Below are 20,909 nucleotides of genomic sequence, written 5' to 3'. Positions count from 1 at the left end.
TTTTCCACATTTTGTTACGTTACAGCCTTATTCTAAAATGCATTATATTGTTTTTCCCCCCTCAGCAGTCTACACACAATACCCCAAAATGACTAAACAAAAAACAGGTTTGTTTAGACATTTTTGTAAATGTTGGAAGGTGAACCTTAGCCGCAGTCTAAGGTCCTGAGCGCTCTGGAGCAGGTTTTCATCAAGGATCTCTCCATACTTTGCTCCATTCATCTTTGTCTCGATCCTGACTAGTCTCCCAGGCCCTGCCGCTGAATAACATCCCCACAGGATGATGCTACCACCACCATGCTTCACCGTAGGGATGGTGCCAGGTTTCCTCCAGATGTGACGCTTGTCATTCAGGCCAAAGAGTTCAATCTTGGTTTCATCAGACCAGAGAATCTTGTTTCTCATGGTCTGAGAGTCTTTAGGCGTCTTTTGGCAAACTCCAAGCGGGCTGTCATGTGCCTTTTACTGAGGAGTGGTTAGGCCAGGTGGTCAGCTCCAGGAAGAGTCTTGGTGGTTCCAAACTTCTTCAATTCCAGAAGGATGGAGGCCACTGTGCTCTTGGGAACCTTCAATGCTGCAGACAGTTTTTGGTACCCTTCCCCAGATCTGTGGGGAAGGGTGCAATTCTGTCTCTGAGCTCTAGGGACAATTCCTTCGACCTCATGGCTTGGTTTTTGCTCTGACATGCACTGTCAACTGTGGAACCTTATATAGACAGGTGTGTGCCTTTCCAAATCATGTCCAATCAATTGAATTTACCACAAGGGGACTCCAGTCAAGTTCTATAATCATCAGGGATGATCAATGGAAACAGGATGCACCTGAGCTCCATTTCTAGTCTCATAGCAAATGTTATGAGTACTTATGTAAATAAAGTATTTCTGTTTTTAAATTTGATAAATAATCTAACATTTCTACAAACCTGTCATTGTCATTATGGGGTATTGTGTGTAGATTGATGTGAAATTTTGTTTATTTAATCCACTTTAGAATAAGGCTGTAACGTAACAAAATGTGGAACATGTCAAGGGGTCTGAATACTTTCTGAATGCTCTGTACATATGAAATGGGTAAACCTATTTAAAGTGACCAGTGTTCCATTATCAAAGTGACCAGTGTTCCATTACTTAAGTGACCAGTGTTCCATTACTTAAGTGACCAGTGTTCCGTTACTTAAGTGACCAGTGTTCCATTACTTAAGTGACCAGTGTTCCATTACTTAAGTGACCAGTGTTCCATTATTATAGTGGCCAGTGTTCCATTATCAAAGTGACCAGTGTTCCGTTATTAAAGTGACCAGTGTTCCGTTATTAAAGTGACCAGTGTTCCATTACTTAAGTGACCAGTGTTCCATTATTAAAGTGACCAGTGTTCCATTATTAAAGTGACCAGTGTTCCATTATTAAAGTGGCCAGTGTTCCATTATTAAAGTGGCCAGTGTTCTATTATTAAAGTGACCAGTGTTCCATTATTAAAGTGACCAGTGTTCCATTATTAAAGTGACCAGTGTTCCATTATTAAAGTGACCAGTGTTCCATTATTAAAGTGACCAGTGTTCCATTATTAAAGTGACCAGTGTTCCATTATTAAAGTGACCAGTGTTCCATTATTAAAGTGGCCAGTGTCCCATTATTAAAGTGACCAGTGTTCCATTATTAAAGTGACCAGTGTTCCATTATTAAAGTGACCAGTGTTCCATTATTAAAGTGACCAGTGTTCCATGATTAAAGTGGCCAGTGTTCCGTTATTAAAGTGGCCAGTGTTCCATTATTAAAGTGGCCAGTGTTCCATTATTAAAGTGGCCAGTGTTCCATTATTAAAGTGACCAGTGTTCCGTTATTAAAGTGACCAGTGTTCCATGATTAAAGTGGCCAGTGTTCCGTTATTAAAGTGACCAGTGTTCCGTTATTAAAGTGACCAGTGTTCCGTTATTAAAGTGACCAGTGTTCCATTATTAAAGTGGCCAGTGTTCCATTATTAAAGTGGCCAGTGTTCCGTTATTAAAGTGACCAGTGTTCCATGATTAAAGTGGCCAGTGTTCCGTTATTAAAGTGACCAGTGTTCCGTTATTAAAGTGACTAGTGTTCCATTATTAAAGTGACTAGTGTTCCATTATTAAAGTGACCAGTGTTCCGTTATTAAAGTGACCAGTGTTCCATGATTAAAGTGGCCAGTGTTCCGTTATTAAAGTGACTAGTGTTCCATTATTAAAGTGACCAGTGTTCCATTATTAAAGTGACCAGTGTTCCATTATTAAAGTGACTAGTGTTCCATTATTAAAGTGACCAGTGTTCCATTATTAAAGTGACCAGTGTTCCATTATTAAAGTGACCAGTGTTCCATGATTAAAGTGACCAGTGTTCCATTATTAAAGTGACCAGTGTTCCATTATTAAAGTGACTAGTGTTCCATTATTAAAGTGACCAGTGTTCCATGATTAAAGTGACCAGTGTTCCATGATTAAAGTGACCAGTGTTCCATGATTAAAGTGACCAGTGTTCCATTATTAAAGTGACCAGTGTTCCATGACATAGGGCATGGTAGAGTAACCGGGTAGTAGCTGACAAGTGGCAGTGACTACAGTTTAGGTCCTGATGGCCTTGAGATAGATTATGTTTTTCCAGTCTCTCGGTCCCGGCTTTGATGCACCTGTACTGACCTCGCCTTCTGGATGGTACCGGGCAGTGGTTCAGCTGGTCCTTGATTTGTGGTGGTACCCTAAAAAGGCAAATGTGTACCTTTACTATCTGCCCCCTATGGTATCCTATTGGCTCTTTTAAGGTATATGTTGCTCTTTCTGTCGCTTTCCGTCCCTTCAGTGGGAAATTATGTTCTGTACCTATAACTAAAGGTACAGATGACACGTGTTTGTACCCCTTTAAGAACTAAACTTTCATTTCTGAGACACAGCAATTATATAAAGATACAAAATTAGTGCTTCAATCAGCTGTGGTTCTCTTGATTTTTATTTGTGTCTGCTCTGACTTGCCGTGGAGAGAACGGAGAAGGGAGAGTTTACAGTCCGTATCACACCACTGGTGTTGGCCGACAACTTTAATGTTTTATATAACCCTCTCTCCCTCTCTCCCTCCCTCTCTCCCTCCCTCTCTCCCTCTCTCCCTCTCTCCCTCCCTCCCTCCTTCAGTCCTCTCTCCAATTACAGATGATGTAAAATCTCTTGCCAAAACCATCCCTTTCTAACGAGATAAAGATGTCAGATTAACGTCCAATTTAAATTGATATTTAATTGGGTTGTCAACAAACACAAATCCAACTTGAATCAAAACCCTTTGGATATTCCCTGTAGTTGATATGTGGTCGACAGTATTTTGATGTCAGCTCCTTACGGTAAGCACTATCCCCAACACACCTAGCGTGAGATCTAGAACGAGTTTCACAAAAGCACAAGCTTCCTTCCTTGGACAGGAAACAAAGGACCAGCTCGTGGGTTCTCTTCCCACTAGAAGACGACCAGGTCACCACATACAATGTGTATGATAAGGGTAACGGTGTATTGTACTTATATTCCACCATAAATATTATATTATTTATTATTATTATAATTTGCGAATAAATTCATTAAAAATCCTGTGTACCTATGATGAACATTTACAGGCCTCTCTCATCTTTTTAAGTGGGAGAACTTGCACAATTGGTGGCTGACTAAATACTTTTTTGCCCCACTGTGTGTGTGTGTGTGTGTGTGTGTGTGTGTGTGTGTGTGTGTGTGTGTGTGTGTGTGTGTGTGTGTGTGTGTGTGTGTGTGTGTGTGTGTGTGTGTGTGTGTGTGTGTGTGTGTGTGTGTGTGTGTGTGTGTGTGTGTGTGTGTGTGTGTGTGTGTGTGTGTGTGTGTGTGTGTGTGTGTGTGTGTGTGACCAATAAAATTTGATTTGATGTTGAGTGTGTAATATACAGTGTCTATTTTGTATACAGCAGTGTCTAAGAGCATTTTCCTGTTGGGTTGTAAAGTTCATCATATCCTATCCTACCGATGGCATTTTATCATAATTGATAAAATTGTTCACGTAAGAGACCAACAAGACCATATTCATGACACATCTCTCTCCTGGGAATCAGCTGGTCTGCTCTCTCTTGATGTGACTCCCTCTGCTGCTTCTGACAGTCTGTCTGGATGTAGTGACAGCACTGAGACAGTCTGTCTGGTATGGATGTAGTCACAGCACTGAGACAGTCTGTCTGGATGTAGTCACAGCACTGAGACAGTCTGTCTGGATGTAGTCACAGCACTGAGACAGTCTGTCTGGATGTAGTGACAGCACTGAGACAGTCTGTCTGGATGTAGTCACAGCACTGAGACAGTCTGTCTGGATGTAGTGACAGCACTGAGACAGTCTGTCTGGATGTAGTCACAGCACTGAGACAGTCTGTCTAGTCACAGCACTGAGACAGTCTGTCTGGATGTAGTCACAGCACTGAGACAGTCTGTCTGGATGTAGTCACAGCACTGAGACAGTCTGTCTGGATGTAGTCACAGCACTGAGACAGTCTGTCTGGATGTAGTCACAGCACTGAGACAGTCTGTCTGGATGTAGTCACAGCACTGAGACAGTCTGTCTGGATGTAGTCACAGCACTGAGACAGTCTGTCTGGATGTAGTCACAGCACTGAGACAGTCTGTCTGGATGTAGTCACAGCACTGAGACAGTCTGTCTGGATGTAGTGACAGCACTGAGACAGTCTGTCTGGATGTAGTGACAGCACTGAGACAGTCTGTCTGGATGTAGTCAGAGCACTGAGACAGTCTGTCTGGATGTAGTCAGAGCACTGAGACAGTCTGTCTGGATGTAGTGACAGCACTGAGACAGTCTGTCTGGATGTAGTCAGAGCACTGAGACAGTCTGTCTGGATGTAGTCACAGCACTGAGACAGTCTGTCTGGATGTAGTGACAGCACTGAGACAGTCTGTCTGGATGTAGTGACAGCACTGAGACAGTCTGTCTGGATGTAGTCACAGCACTGAGACAGTCTGTCTGGATGTCAAATCAAATCAAATCAAATTGTATTTGTCACATACACATGGTTAGCAGATGTTAATGCGAGTGTAGCGAAATGCTTGTGCTTCTAGTTCCGACAATGCAGTGATAACCAACAAGTAATCTAACTAACAATTCCAAAACTACTGTCTTATACACAGTGTAAGGGGATAAGGAATATGTACATAAGGATATATGAATGAGTGATGGTACAGAGCAGCATACAGTAGATGGTATCGAGTACAGTATATACATATGAGATGATGTAGTCAGAGCACTGAGACAGTCTGTCTGGTATGGATGTAGTGACAGCACTGAGACAGTCTGTCTGGATGTAGTCACAGCACTGAGACAGTCTGTCTGAATGTAGTCACAGCACTGAGACAGTCTGTCTGGATGTAGTGACAGCACTGAGACAGTCTGTCTGGATGTAGTCAGAGCACTGAGACAGCCTGTCTGGTATGGATGTAGTCACAGCACTGAGACAGTCTGTAATATATGCCATTTAGCAGACGCTTTTATCCAAAGCGACTTACAGTCATGTGTGCATACATTCTACATATGGGTCGAACCCAGGACCATGTCTGGATGTAGTGACAGCACTGAGACAGTCTGTCTGGTATGGATGTAGTCACAGCACTGAGACAGTCTGTCTGGATGTAGTGACAGCACTGAGACAGTCTGTCTGGATGTAGTCACAGCACTGAGACAGTCTGTCTGGATGTAGTCACAGCACTGAGACTGTCTGTCTGGATGTAGTCACAGCACTGAGACAGTCTGTCTGGATGTAGTCAGAGCACTGAGACAGTCTGTCTGGATGTAGTCACAGCACTGAGACAGTCTGTCTGGATGTAGTCACAGCACTGAGACAGTCTGTCTGGTATGGATGTAGTGACAGCACTGAGACAGCCTGTCTGGTATGGATGTAGTGACAGCACTGAGACAGTCTGTCTGGATGTAGTCACAGCACTGAGACAGTCTGTCTGGATGTAGTCACAGCACTGAGACAGTCTGTCTGGTATGGATGTAGTCAGAGCTCCCAAATGCAATCCTATTCCCTATATAGTGCACTACTTTAGACCAGGGCCCTATTCCCTATATAGTGCACTACTTTAGACCAGGACCCTATTCCCTATATAGTGCACTACTTTAGACCAGAGCCCTATTCCCTATATAGTGCACTACTTTAGACCAGAGCCCTATTCCCTATATAGTACACTACTTTAGACCAGGGCCCTATTCCCTATATAGTACACTACTTTAGACCAGGGCCCTATTCCCTATATAGTGAACTACTTTAGACCAGAGCCCTATTCCCTATATAGTGCACTACTTTAGACCAGAGCCCTATTCCCTATTCAGTGCACTACTTTTAACCATGGCTCATAATAAGGCTGATAAAAATGTAAGGCAACGTCCTACGATGATTCCCACGATGAGAGGATGTTTTTTTCTGAGGAATACTTTACTGTATTTCTTTAATTAGTTGAGATATTTGGGATGGGGGAAGGACGTACGTAATCTATATATCAATCACCACTCACAACTTTTCCCCAGCTGATTTTGAAGGTATTTTAAGTCATAGTGATGAGTCCCAACACACCAGGAATGACATAATATCCTATTATAAAGATGGTCTTCCCGTAGTGCTGGCTAGGTTGAGGGAAAGCAGAGGCTTCTGGGGGATGGAATTGTATGAAAGGACATAACAGAACAGAGCAACAGAGGCCTCTTGGGGGATGGATATCTGGTTCCGAGAAGCAAGGGCTTCTGGGGGATGCAGTTTCCACAGAACACAAGCGATGCCTCTGAGGGATGGAATACTCCTGTTGTTTGAGAAGCAGAGGCTTCTGGTGGGTGGAATCGGATTGAAGGAACAGAACAGAACAGAGGCCTATGGGGGATGGAGTCCTACTGGTGCTGAGCAGGCAGGGGGAAGCATAGACTTCTGGGGGATGGAGTCATTTTATGTGCGTACTGAACAATAGTTAGGTCCCTGCTGACTGATGCCTGTCGCCGTTCGTTGACTAGAAGGGAAAATAATACAGATATCAAAGCCTTCTCTGGCAGTCCAGGAAGACTAGAGCTGTTATGCAAGTTGAGATATTTATTTCACAGCTCAGAGAGACAGTTTGAATGGGGAGGACGCCACAGAGGGCTTGCAGTATGACGTTCTGAAGCTGAGGACGTCCTAAAACGTACACCATGCTAGCCGAGTTTTAAGATGCAAAGTTCAAAGGCCTGGTAGAACTGCAGCTTGGAGTTCTGAGGCTCCTAGATTATTTTTGGTATTTAACGAGGCAAGTCAGTTAAAAACAAATTCTTACTTTCAATGACGGCCTAGGAACAGTGGGTTAACTGCCTTGTTCAGGGGCAGAATGACAGATTTTTTACATTGTCAACTCGGGGATTTGATCTTGCAACCTTTCGGTTACTAGTCCAACACTCTAACCACTAGGCTACCTGCCTCCCCTCTAACCACTAGGCTACCTGCCGCCCCTCTAACCACTAGGCTACCTGTCTCCCCTCTAACCACTAGGCTACCTGCCGCCCCTCTAACCACTAGGCTACCTGCCTCCCCTCTAACCACTAGGCTACCTGCCGCCCCGCTAACCACTAGGCTACCTGCCTCCCCCCTCTAACCACTAGGCTACCTGCCGCCCCTATAACCACTAGGCTACCTGCCTCCCCTCTAACCACTAGGCTACCTGCCGCCCCTCTAACCACTAGGCTACCTGCCGTCCCCTCTAACCACTAGGCTACCTGCCGCCCCTCTAACCACTAGGCTACCTGCCACCCTCTACCACTAGGCTACCTGCCGCCCCTCTAACCAAGGCTAGGCTAACCTGCTAACCACTAGGCTACCGCCCCCTCTAACCACTAGGCTACCTGCCGCCCCCTCTAACCACTAGGCTACCTGCCGCCCCTCTAACCACTAGGCTACCTGCCGCCCCTCTAACCACTAGACTACCTGCCGCCCCTCTAACCACTAGGCTACCTGCCACCCCTCTAACCAATAGGCTACCTGCCGCCCCTCTAACCACTAGGCTACCTGCCACCCCTCTAACCACCACTAGGCTACCTGCCGCCCCTCTAACCACTAGGCTACCTGCCGCCCCTCTAACCATTAGGCTACCTGCCACCCCTCTAACCAATAGGCTACCTGCCGCCCCTCTAACCACTAGGCTACCTGCCGCCCCTCTAACCACTAGGCTACCTGCCACCCCTCTAACCAATAGGCTACCTGCCGCCCCTCTAACCACTACGCTACCTGCCGCCCCTCTAACCACTAGGCTACCTGCCACCCCTCTAACCACTAGGCTTCCTGTCTCCCCTCTAGCCTATAGAAAGAGATATAGTAATATCTCAGTATCTCAGTATGTAGTTGGTGTAATATCTCAGTATCTCAGTATGTAGTTGGTGTAATATCTCAGTATGTAGTTCTTACCAGTATCTTGGTGGTGTAGTATATAGCGTGCTAGGTTCTTACCAGTATCTTGGTGGTGTAGTATATAGCGTGCTAGGTTCTTACCAGTATCTTGGTGGTGTAGTATATAGCGTGCTAGGTTCTTACCAGTATCTTGGTGGTGTAGTATATAGCGTGGTAGGTTCTTACCAGTATCTTGGTGGTGTAGTATATAGCGTGGTAGGTTCTTACCAGTATCTTGGTGGTGTACTATATAGCGTGGTAGGTTCTTACCAGTATCTTGGTGGTGTACGCGCTGTTGAGGGAGATGGCGTTGACAAGGATATCCAGAGACTTAACAGACAGAAGTCCAGGGTCTGGTATCTCCTTGTAGTGGACATCCCCCACGTAGCACGCCACGGCAGTCATACGGTTGGTGGTCAACGTGCCGGTCTTGTCGGAGCAGATGGCCGTGGCGTTACCCATCGTCTCACACGCATCCAGGTGGCGAACCAGGTTATTATCTTTCATCATTTTCTGAGGATGAAATATCAAACCGTGTTGTTGGAGGTTTCAGCCTCGTTTCAATTCAATATTTTCAGATACTAGTTATTAGGGTAGTGGGTTCGATTCCCGGGACCACCCATACGTAGAATGTATGCACACATGACTGTAAGTCGCTTTGGATAAAAACATTAGATACTAGTTATTAGAGCTGCAACAGATCAGATACTAGTTATTAGAGCTGCAACAGATCAGATACTAGATATTAGAGCTGCAACAGATCAGATACTAGTTATTAGAGCTGCAACACATTAGATACTAGTTATTAGAGCTGCAACAGATCAGATACTAGATATTAGAGCTGCAACAGATCAGATACTAGTTATTAGAGCTGCAACAGATCAGATACTAGTTATTAGAGCTGCAACACATTAGATACTAGTTATTAGAGCTGCAACAGATCAGATACTAGTTATTAGAGCTGCAAAACATTAGATACTAGTTATTAGAGCTGCAACACATTAGATACTAGTTATTAGAGCTGACAAAACATTAGATACTAGTTATTAGAGCTGCAATCACATTAATACTAGTTATTAGAGCTGCAACACATTGATACTAGTTATTAGAGCTGCAAGAACATATAGATACTAGTTATTAGAGCTGCAAAAATTAGATACTAGTTATTCCAAAAAGCTGCAAAACATTAGATACTAGTTATTAGAGCTGCAACGGATAAACATTAGATACTAGTTATTAGAGCTGCAACACATTAGATACTAGTTATTAGACTGGCTGTCAAAAAACATTTCAAGGATACTAGTTATTAGAGCTGCAACACATTAGATACTAGTTATTAGAGCTGCAACACATTAGATACTAGTTATTAGAGCTGCAACACATTAGATACTAGTTATTAGAGCTGCAACACATTCGAACGGAAAGGCTCTGGAGCAACGAACCGCCCTTGCTGTCTCTAGAGCTGCAACACATTAGATACTAGTTATTAGAGCTGCAACACATTAGATACTAGTTATTAGAGCTGCAACACATTAGATACTAGTTATTAGAGCTGCAACACATTCGATACTAGTTATTCAGAGCTGTCTGGGTTCCCCCACATTCGATACTAGTTATTAGAGCTGCAATGGTAATTAGATATTAGTTATTAGAGCTGCAACACATTAGATACTTAGTTTATTAGAGCTGCAACACCCCTCCTGTCTCATTAGATACTAGTTATTAGAGCTGCAACACATTAGATACTAGTTATTAGAGCTGCTAACACATTCTTTACTAGTTATTAGAGCTGCAAAACATGCCCCAGGATACTAGTTATTAGAGCTGCAACACATTCAATACTAGTTATTAGAGCTGCAACACATTAGATACTAGTTATTAGAGCTGCAAAACATTAGATACTAGTTATTAGAGCTGCAACACATTAGATACTAGTTATTAGAGCTGCAACACATTAGATACTAGTTATTAGAGCTGCAACTGTGCTGCTGCTCCAGTTTCAACTGTTCTGCCTTATTATTATTTGACCATGCTGGTCATTTATGAACATTAGATACTAGTTATTAGAGCTGCAAAACATTAGATACTAGTTATTAGAGCTGCAACACATTAGATACTAGATATTAGAGCTGCAACACATTAGATACTAGTTATTAGAGCTGCAACACATTAGATACTAGATATTAGAGCTGCAAAACATTAGATACTAGTTATTAGAGCTGCAACAGATCAGATACTAGTTATTAGAGCTGCAACAGATCAAATACTAGTTATTAGAGCTGCAACACATTAGATACTAGTTATTAGAGCTGCAACACATTAGATACTAGTTATTAGAGCTGCAACAGATCATATACTAGTTATTAGAGCTGCAACACATTAGATACTAGTTATTAGAGCTGCAACACATTCGATACTAGTTATTAGAGCTGCAACACATTAGATACTAGTTATTAGAGCTGCAACACATTAGATACTAGTTATTAGAGCTGCAACACATTAGATACTAGATATTAGAGCTGCAACAGATCAGATACTAGTTATTAGAGCTGCAACACATTAGATACTAGTTATTAGAGCTGCAAAACATTAGATACTATTTATTAGAGCTGCAACAGATCAGATACTAGATATTAGAGCTGCAACAGATCAGATACTAGATATTAGAGCTGCAACAGATCAGACACTAGTTATTAGAGCTGCAACAGATCAGATACTAGATATTAGAGCTGCAACACATTAGATACTAGTTATTAGAGCTGCAACACATTAGATACTAGTTATTAGAGCTGCAACAGATCAGATACTAGTTATTAGAGCTGCAACAGATCAGATACTAGTTATTAGAGCTGCAACACATTAGATACTAGTTATTAGAGCTGCAAAACATTAGATACTAGTTATTAGAGCTGCAACAGATCAGATACTAGATATTAGAGCTGCAACAGATCAGATACTAGTTATTAGAGCTGCAACAGATCAGATACTAGATATTAGAGCTGCAACACATTAGATACTAGTTATTAGAGCTGCAAAACATTAGATACTAGTTATTAGATCTGCAACAGATCAGATACTAGTTATTAGAGCTGCAACAGATCAAATACTAGATATTAGAGCTGCAACACATTAGATACTAGATATTAGAGCTGCAACACATTAGATACTAGTTATTAGAGCTGCAACACATTAGATACTAGTTATTATAGCTGCAACAGATCAGACACTAGTTATTAGAGCTGCAACACTTTAGATAATATATTTTTCAAATATACTTTGACAGAGTAGTAGTAGAAGTTTGCCCCAAAATATCTATATTGTATTTTCTATATAATGATAAATAGCTTGATTTTCTTTCTCTACCTTGACAGAGTTGGAGATGGAGCCGACCAGTGTGTGTGTGTGTGTGTGTGTGTGTGTGTACCTTGACAGAGTAGGCCAGGGAGATGGTGACGGCCAGGGGCAGCCCCTCGGGTACAGCCACCACCAGCACGGTGACACCGATGATGAAGAACTTGACGAAGTACTGGACGTAGATGGGGGTGCACTCCGTCAGCCACGGCCTCTTCTGCAGGACAAAGTTGTCCACAGCGAAGTACAGCACCAGGATGATCACTGTGATGGCTGACATCACCAGACCTGGACAAGGAAATGGCTGCTTTTTTACTTTACTTGTGAACAGATGAAAGTGCGAGATGCCTGGCTTGTTTTGACTCATATGATAGCAAATATTTATTTAAACTTTTATCTTTAGAAATCAACAGCACAGCAGCAACTACTTGTAAACAACAGATTTATTTATGTGATTTGTTTTCTTGCATTCCATATCCACTTCTAAATTTCCTTCTGTGATCTGGTAATCTCCATATTCCATCATCAGAATGTCATAATCTCCATATTCCATCATCAGAACGTCATAATCTCCATTTTCCATCATTCTCTCAGAACGTCATAATCTCCATATTCTCTCAGAACGTCATAATCTCCATATTCTCTCAGAACGTCATAATCTCCATATTCCGTCTCAGAATGTCATAATCTCCCATATTCCGTCTCAGAACGTCATAATCTCCATATTCTCTCAGAACGTCATAATCTCCCATATTCCGTCTCAGAACGTCATAATCTCCCATATTCCGTCTCAGAACGTCAAAATCTCCCATATTCCGTCTCAGAACGTCATAATCTCCCATATTCCGTCTCAGAACGTCATAATCTCCATTATATCTGGCACATAGAGATATGTTATGGATCATATATACAGTGGAAAGTATTGACATTTTAGCATATTTATAAAAAAGAAAATTTTAAAAAGACCCTTTACTCAGTACTTTGGCAGGGATTACAGCCGTGAGTCTTCTTGACACTACAAGCTTGGCACACCTGTATTTGGGGAGTTTCTCCCATTCTTCACTACAGATCCTCTCAAGCTCTGTCAGGTTGGATGGGGAGGGTCGTTGCACAGCTTTTTTCAGGTCTCTCCAGAGATGTTCGATTGGGTTCAAGTCTGGGCTCTGGCTGGGCCACTCAAGGACATTCAGAGACTTGTCCAAAGCCACACCTGCATTGTCTTGGCTGTGTACTTAGAGTCGTTGTCCGGTTGGAAAGGGAATCTTCGCCCCAGTCTGAGGTCCTGAGAGCTCTGGAGCAGGGTTTCATCAAGGATCTCTCTGTACTTTGCTTCGTTCATCTTTCTCTTGATCCTGACTAGTCTCCCAGTCCCTGTCACTGAAAAACATCCTCAGAGCATGATGCTGCCACCACCATGCTTCACCATAGGGATGGTGGAAAACATCCCCAGAGCATGATGCTACCACCACCATGCTTCACCATAGGGATGGGGCAAAGTTTCCTCCAGATGTGACATTTGGCATTCAGGCTAAAGAGTTCAATATTGGTTTCATCAGATCAGAGAATCTTGTTTTTCATGGTCTGAGAGACCTTTGGGTGCCTTTTGGCAAACTCCAAGCGGGCTGTCATGTGCCTTTTACTGAGGAGTGGCTTCTGTCTGGCCACTCTACCATAAAGACCTGATTGGTGGAGTGCTGCAGAGATGGTTGTCCTTCTGGAAGGTTCTCCCATCGGGTTCATGGTCAGTGATTTGACACTCGATATATATATATATATAAATCAAATATATATGATTTAATCATATCGATTGATCTTCCGTACCTGCTTTGCCAATCTGAACAGCCAGCTTGGTCAGTTTCCCCTGGAGGACAGACTTCTCCTTCTTGGAGACGTTTGCTTTCTTCTTCTCCTCCTTCTCCTCCATCTCTCCTCCCTCGGCGCTCTTCAGAGGCTGCATTTCCATGGCAGCCGCTCCGTCCTGTTTCTTCACTGAAACAACCACAGGAACACAAAGACAGGAGATTATTATGGGATGTCACTGGGGTCTGTTCTATTTAGCAAGGACCCCAATTTAGGTTGAGTCCTGTGGCCTATGCCGTAGGAAAGACCCCAACTTAGATCGAGTCCTGTGGCCTATGCTGTAGGAAAGACCCCAACTTAGATCGAGTCCTGTGGCCTATGCTGTAGGAAAGACCCCAACTTAGATCGATTACATCCATTGAAGTAAAACACGTTATGGAAACCAGTGATGCTCTAAGCGCTGCCCAACAGAGACAGTGGTTGGTACGTTTATTCTCTTCGATACATTGATATTTTCAACCAGCTTTTAACCTCTCACCACAACTGTCTGAAGAAGTCCTCATTCTAGTTAACTGAACTAGTCAGGGGGGAAAAAAACATGTGTAGGTCAACATTTTAACGTTTTACATTTCAAATAACATCAAAACAGCTTGAAAGAGAATTGCGTATTATTCTCTTCAGGAGAGAACGATTTGCCCTTGGTTACATCATCACGGTACAATGTAAAGCACTTTGAGCCCTGTACAGAGAAAGCCCTGTATAGAGAGAGCCCTGTACAGAGAAAGCCCTGTACAGAGAGAGCCCTGTACAGAGAAAGCCCTGTACAGAGACAGCCCTGCACAGAGAGAGCCCTGTAGGAATGCAAACTATTATGAACATAACTTCTAAGTACATTAAGTTTCTGCTAGCAGGAAAACCTTCAAGATGAACACTTTTTTAACAAAGAATAATGTTAGTGGAACAACCTCAGGGCAGACTGAGCTCTAAGAAAGAAAGAAAGAAAGAAAGAAAGAAAGAAAGAAAGAAAGAAAGAAAGAAAGAAAGAAAGAAAGAAAGAAAGAAAGAAAGAAAGAAAGAAAGAAAGAAAGAAAGAAAGAAAGAAAGAAAGAAAGAGCAAGAGAAATTTGAGAGAGAGCAAGAGAGCGAGAGAAATTTGAGAGAGAGAAAGAGAGAGAGAGAGCAAGAGAGAGAGAGAGAGAGAGACAAAGACAGAGCAAGAGAGATGAGAGAGAGACAAAGACAGAGCAAGAGAGATGAGAGAGAGACCTTGAGACATGCTCATATAGAGCTGAGACAACAACACTGCACAACACTGCAGCCCGTGACAACAACACTGGGGACACAAGACGTACATCAGGCTGAATGGGCGTTTACATATCAGAAGTATGTTAGAGACGTTAAGGGAATGTTAGAGGATCGTTAGAGCTGGGGTTGCAAAATGATGATAACTTTCCCCAAATTCCAGGTTTTCCAGGAAATGAATATTCCCAGAATCAGAAGGGAATAGGCATGAAATCCGGACATTTTCAACCAGGATTTCTGGAAAAGCTGGGATTTTTTGTGAGGGGGGGTTACCGGAAATTTGCATCGCTAATTAGAGTACAAACCAAAACTATGGGGGGGAGGGGAAAGTTGAAAATAGGTTACCTTTAGTCTGGTTGTTCTCCATATTGTCATCCTGTATTTTACCTACGATGGAGACATACGAGACACAGGACAATAAGAACCGACGATAAAACACAAACACACAATCAAACGCCAGGACATTACAGTGAAATAAAAACTGAAAAGGAAGACAGAAAAAGAATGAATATTTATTTAACATCGTCAAGACGGTCACGTACACAGAAAAGCTGCTGCTTAATGAGGTGAAGCTCTGCTGCAGGGGATGCTAATTTCTCATTTACAAGCTAACGAAATGTTGTGTTTTCGCCTGGGCTTGCTAGTGACTATTGGAAATAATGTCAATCAAAATAGATCATTGATAATAAAACTAGATTTTGCAAATAATGTGACTATGTAGTAAATATTTATCCTAGCGCTTGTGCTAAACGATGAATTGACATTTGAGTTTTTTTGAGGGGGGGGGGGGTTATTAAACAACTAATTGAGTGACGTCGATTCATTTACTTGAACTCCACTTATTTATTGTGAGCCCAATGCGCATAAATCAAATCAACAACTTTGTGGGATGCTGGTCTGTCATTTTCATGAAGCAAATATTCAACCTGGTTCAGCGCGGAAACGTGGTAATTAACTGAGCATGGCGCTTGTAACGCCAGGGTAGTGGGTTCGATCCCCGGGACCACCCATACGTAGAATGTATGCACACATGACTGTAAGTCGCTTTGGATAAAAGCGTCTGCTAAATGGCATATATTATATTATTATTAACTACACTGACAATAATCCATTGTACTGTAGTTTTCCCCCCAGATCAGCTCAGACGAATCAGAGAGGAAGAGACGAAGCAAAAGGTTTTATTCTCGACAAAAATCTGTCCAAAACAAGTCCGATGCGTTTTTCCATGGGTTTATTTTGGACCTAAACTTGTTGCCTTTACACCTTTGGAACAACGACTCATTGTTGGGGCGAAGCCATGAGTACCTCGTGGGGTAGCCTAGTGGTTAGAGTGTAGAGGTGGCAGGGTAGCCTAGGCAGTTAACCCACTGTTCCTAGGCCATTATTGAAAATAAGAATTTGTTCTTAACTGACTTGCCTGGTTAAATAAAGGTTAAAAAAAAATGTTTTAAATATATATATACAGATCTCTGGACTGATAGACTTTTACACCTGCTACATACACACAGACCAGATAGACCGCATGACAGTGGAACCTAGAGCACTAGAAATGTAAATAATAAACAGAATTTAAAACATTTTTCTAAAAATAAATCCTATAATTGCAATTTTTTAATATATATTTTTTTAAACCATGTAAAACGCAGTAAAACGTTATGTTTGCTGTTTTTGTCTGTAGCTGTGTTGGATGAAAGCAGTCCCATGTAGACTTTATCTGGTTACTTCTATGACCTGTCGACAGTGATTTGAGCAAAATGCAACCATTGTTATTATTCGGTTATGATGAAACGAATGTTATTGTGTTTTAAGATGCTTTGCTTGACACGATCACATGACATGTTCTACCGTACTTGAGTTACAACTACGAGACATCTCTGCTGCTCAGATTTCCTCGCTATCCGATCGGCTGTGGGTGCTTCGTTTTGAAGAGTGACTGCACAGACTTACAGGAAGTGACATACTCACAGACTACAGGAAGTGACAAACTCACACACAGACTACAGGGAATTCCACACATCGACAGAACAAGAAAAGCCATTCGGATATTTCACGAGGTGTCAAGAAACAGATGCAGAGAATCACAGCGTTTAACACACAACACGAGGTAAAGGAGAAACAGCCGACACAGAGCATGCAGTGTTACAGTAAAGTCAGAAAGATCATGCAAGGTCAGACTGAGGGAGGAAAGGAATTGAAGTGAAGGAATTGAACGCTGGAGAGAAAAATACTACTTGACTACCTGCCATCCAGAGGCTACAGGGGTCTGATAGACTACAGGGGTCTGATCGACTACAGGGGTCTGATAGACTACAGGGGTCTGATAGACTACAGAGGTCTGATAGACTACAGGGGTCTGATAGAGTACTGGACTACAGGGGTCTGATAGACTACTGGACTACATGGGTCTGATAGACTACAGGGGTCTGATAGACTACAGGGGTCTGATAGACTACAGGGGTCTGATAGACTACTGGACTACATGGGTCTGATAGACTACAGGGGTCTGATAGACTACTGGACTACATGGGTCTGATAGACTACAGGGGTCTGATAGACTACAGGGGTCTGATAGACTACAGGGGTCTGATAGACTACAGGGGTCTGATAGACTACTGGACTACAGGGGTCTGATAGACTACTGGACTATAGGGGTCTGATAGACTACTGGACTACAGGGGTCTGATAGACTACTGGACTACCATTAAAACCACTAGATCTTAAACACATACACATGTCGTTTTTATATCTCATGTGAATTAATTTATTACATGTCATTTATTTTTACCCTTTTAATTTCAAGGTACACTTTACCACCAAATTATTGCACCAAAACTATCTGTCCAAATGTAAACATTGAATACCTTGGTGCATATTACTAAAAGGGAAAAACTCTTATCAAGTGAGCATCGTCCTGCGGGCGGCAGGGTAGCCTAGTGGTTAGAGGGTAGAGGCGGCAGGGTAGCCTAGTGGTTAGAGGGTAGAGGCGGCAGGTAGCCTAGTGGTTAGAGGGTAGAGGCGGCAGGGAGCCTAGTGGTTAGAGGGTAGAGGAGGCAGGGTAGCCTAGTGGTTAGAGGGTAGAGGTGCAGGGTAGCCTAGTGGTTAGAGGGTAGAGGAGGCAGGGTAGCCTAGTGGTTAGAGGGTAGAGGCGGCAGGGTAGCCTAGTGGTTAGAGTGCAGAGGTGGCAGGTAGCCTAGTGGTTAGAGTGTAGAGGCGGCAGGGTAGCCTAGTGGTTAGAGTGTAGAGGTGGCAGGTAGCCTAGTGGTTAGAGTGTAGAGGTGGCAGGTAGCCTAGTGGTTAGAGTGTAGAGGTGGCAGGTAGCCTAGTGGTTAGAGTGTAGAGGTGGCTGGTAGCCTAGTGGTTAGAGTGTAGAGGTGGCAGGGCAGCCATCTGTATCAGACTGTTTCTTTCTCAGTCGGTATAATGGCCATGTCTATTCAGTTCATTTCAACCACAATAGCAGATCCACTTCCCTCCCAGAGGACACAACGAGGCAGCTGAAATTGGACAATTGACCTCATTCAGTGCAGAGAGACAGGTCAGGACCGCAGTGTGAGAGATAGACAGTCTTGGGGGGGGGATGAGCAGCAGACAGTATACAACACGATGGATGCATCTCAAAAGGCAGCCTATTCCCTATATGGTGCACTACTAGGTTTCCCTAAGGGTCCTGTTCAAAAGTAGCGCACTATATAGAGAATAGGGTGGCATTTAGGATGTAGATACCGGGGAGAGGGGGGGGGGTAGATTAATCTACTTCTAATATCAGTCACAGAAAACTAGTAATCGACTATGTCACCTGTCCTGAGAACAACTAGTAATCATTTCTGAGGGACATTTAGACCCCACACCTTCCATGATGATAATGACATGCTCGTCGTGACTGGCAAACAGCAAACCCCCCCAACCTTCTTCAACACATATCTCACCGAGAACACTTACAGAACGTCTCTGTATTAAACCCATGTCCCACCTCCAACGCAACCGGATCATCCCTCACTACCTACTTACTAAATCATTTAGATTTTCTATTGAACTTTTTCAATATTTTGGATGTATTGTGGTATTACTACTCAGTCATTCAACCCAAACAAACTGAAAGCAAGAAAAGGAGGAAGACAGAAAGGAAATGAAGACTGTTCCACAACCTTAGGAAAAGAAGAAACGTGCATTTAAAGGAGAGAATATGAAAGGTACAGGAACAAGAGAGTGGGAATATAGGGAGGAGGAGGAGGAGGAGGAGGAGGAGGAGGAGGAGGAGGAGGAGGAGGAGGAGGAGGAGGAGGAGGTGGAAGACAAGGAGGTGATGGAGGAGGTAGAGGTGGAAGAGGAGGTGGAGGTAGAGGAGGAGGATGTCGAAGAAGAGGAGTTGGAGGAGGACGAGGAGGTGGAGGAGGAAGAGGAGGAGATGGAGGAGGTGGGGGAGGAGGAGATGGAGGAGGGAGGAGAGTGGGCATATAGGGAGGAGGTGGAAGAGGGAGGAGGCAGTTTTACCCAGCGGGAGGGAGCAGGACAGGAAGGAGGTTCTGGTCAACCTACCATTGACTATGCTGGCATTGCCAGGTGCAAAACCACCTGCAGCACCATCGGTGGCTATAGTTGCGATGGGGTGGGCAGAGGGATGGGGGCAGTCTAGCAAGTAAATCATGGGTAAAAAAAGACGAGCAACAGTGAACCAAAAGAACATGGTTAAGAGCTTGAATAAAAGGACCATCAGTTGGTGTTGCTACAGTTCCTATCAGGGTTTGGGGACAATCCCATTTCAATTCCAGCCAATTCAGGAAGTACACTGACATTTGAATTCCAATTCCGTTTCTCTGCTATTGCCTTTCAATAAGAACAATTTGGAATTGGAATTTGGTTCACTTTCTGAATTGACTGGAATTGAAATGGAATTGAGCCCAACACTCTGTTGTTTAAAACAGAGGAGGAATGGTACCCTTCAGGCAGAGCATTACAATTATAATGCAATATACTGTAAAACAGGGTATAACAACACAATAATAATGGAGAAACCAAATGAAAGGAACATAGAACACAATAATAATGGAGAAACCAAATGAAAGGAACATAGAACACAATAATAATGGAGAAACCAAATGAAAGGAACATAGAACACAATAATAATGGAGAAACCAAATGAAAGGCAAAGTGGGTGGGGTTATATCCTTCCTGTTTGGCCCTGTCCGGGGGTGTCCTCGGATGGGGCCACAGTGTCTCCTGACCCCTCCTGTCTCAGCCTCCAGTATTTATGCTGCAGTAGTTTATGTGTCGGGGGGGCTAGGGTTAGTTTGTTATATCTGGAGTACTTCTCCTGTCCTATTCGGTGTCCTGTGTGAATCTAAGTGTGCGTTCTCTAATTCTCTCCTTCTCTCTTTCTTTCTCTCTCTCGGAGGGCCTGAGCCCTAGGACCATGCCCCAGGACTACCTGACATGATGACTCCTTGCTGTCCCCAGTCCACCTGGCCATGCTGCTGCTCCAGTTTCAACTGGCCTGGGCCCTAGGACCATGTCCCAGGACTACCTGACATGATGACTCCTTGCTGTCCCCAGTCCACCTGGCCATGCTGCTGCTCCAGTTTCAACTGTTCTGCCTTACTATTATTCAACCATGCTGGTCATTTATGAACATTTGAACATCTTGGCCACGTTCTGTTATAATCTCCACCCGGCACAGCCAGAAGAGGACTGGCCACCCCACATATGCTCTCTCTAATTCTCTCTTTCTTTCTCTCTCTCGGAGGACCTGAGCCCTAGGACCGTGCCCCAGGACTACCTGACATGATGGCTCCTTGCTGTCCCCAGTCCACCTGACTGTGCTGCTGCTCCAGTTTCAACTGTTCTGCCTTATTATTATTCGACCATGCTGGTCATTCATGAACATTTGAACATCTTGGTCATGTTCTGTTATAATCTCTACCCGGCACAGCCAGAAGAGGACTGGCCACCCCACATAGCCCGGTTCCTCTCTAGGTTTCTTCCTAGGTTTTGGCCTTTCTAGGGATTTTTTCCTAGCCACTGTGTTTTTACACCTG

General features: G+C 43.4%; 1 protein-coding gene across 10 annotated transcripts in view; it reads right to left on the bottom strand.

Annotated features, from left to right (window-relative positions):
* The window catches only part of atp2b2 (ATPase plasma membrane Ca2+ transporting 2), a 352,981-nt gene that overhangs the window by 72,149 nt on the left and 259,923 nt on the right, over positions 1-20,909 (bottom strand). For 5 of the 10 annotated variants that reach the window (XM_046338715.1, XM_046338738.1, XM_046338743.1 and 2 more), the window contains exons 9-13: positions 19,414-19,506; positions 15,223-15,264; positions 13,597-13,764; positions 11,849-12,063; positions 8,695-8,937 (exon numbers count right to left, since the gene is read on the bottom strand). In XM_046338715.1, coding sequence (XP_046194671.1) covers positions 8,695-8,937; positions 11,849-12,063; positions 13,597-13,764; positions 15,223-15,264; positions 19,414-19,506 — 761 coding nt within the window. The remainder of the gene's footprint in view (positions 1-8,694; positions 8,938-11,848; positions 12,064-13,596; positions 13,765-15,222; positions 15,265-19,413; positions 19,507-20,909) is intronic. The other 5 variants (XM_046338752.1, XM_046338724.1, XM_046338748.1 and 2 more) reach the window with 2 other exon arrangements.

Source organism: Oncorhynchus gorbuscha, linkage group LG03 (genome assembly GCF_021184085.1).
Source record: "Oncorhynchus gorbuscha isolate QuinsamMale2020 ecotype Even-year linkage group LG03, OgorEven_v1.0, whole genome shotgun sequence".
Taxonomy (NCBI): domain Eukaryota; kingdom Metazoa; phylum Chordata; class Actinopteri; order Salmoniformes; family Salmonidae; genus Oncorhynchus; species Oncorhynchus gorbuscha.
The sequence above is the reverse complement of the archived record's forward strand: the minus strand, read 5'-3'. Positions and strand labels throughout refer to the sequence as shown.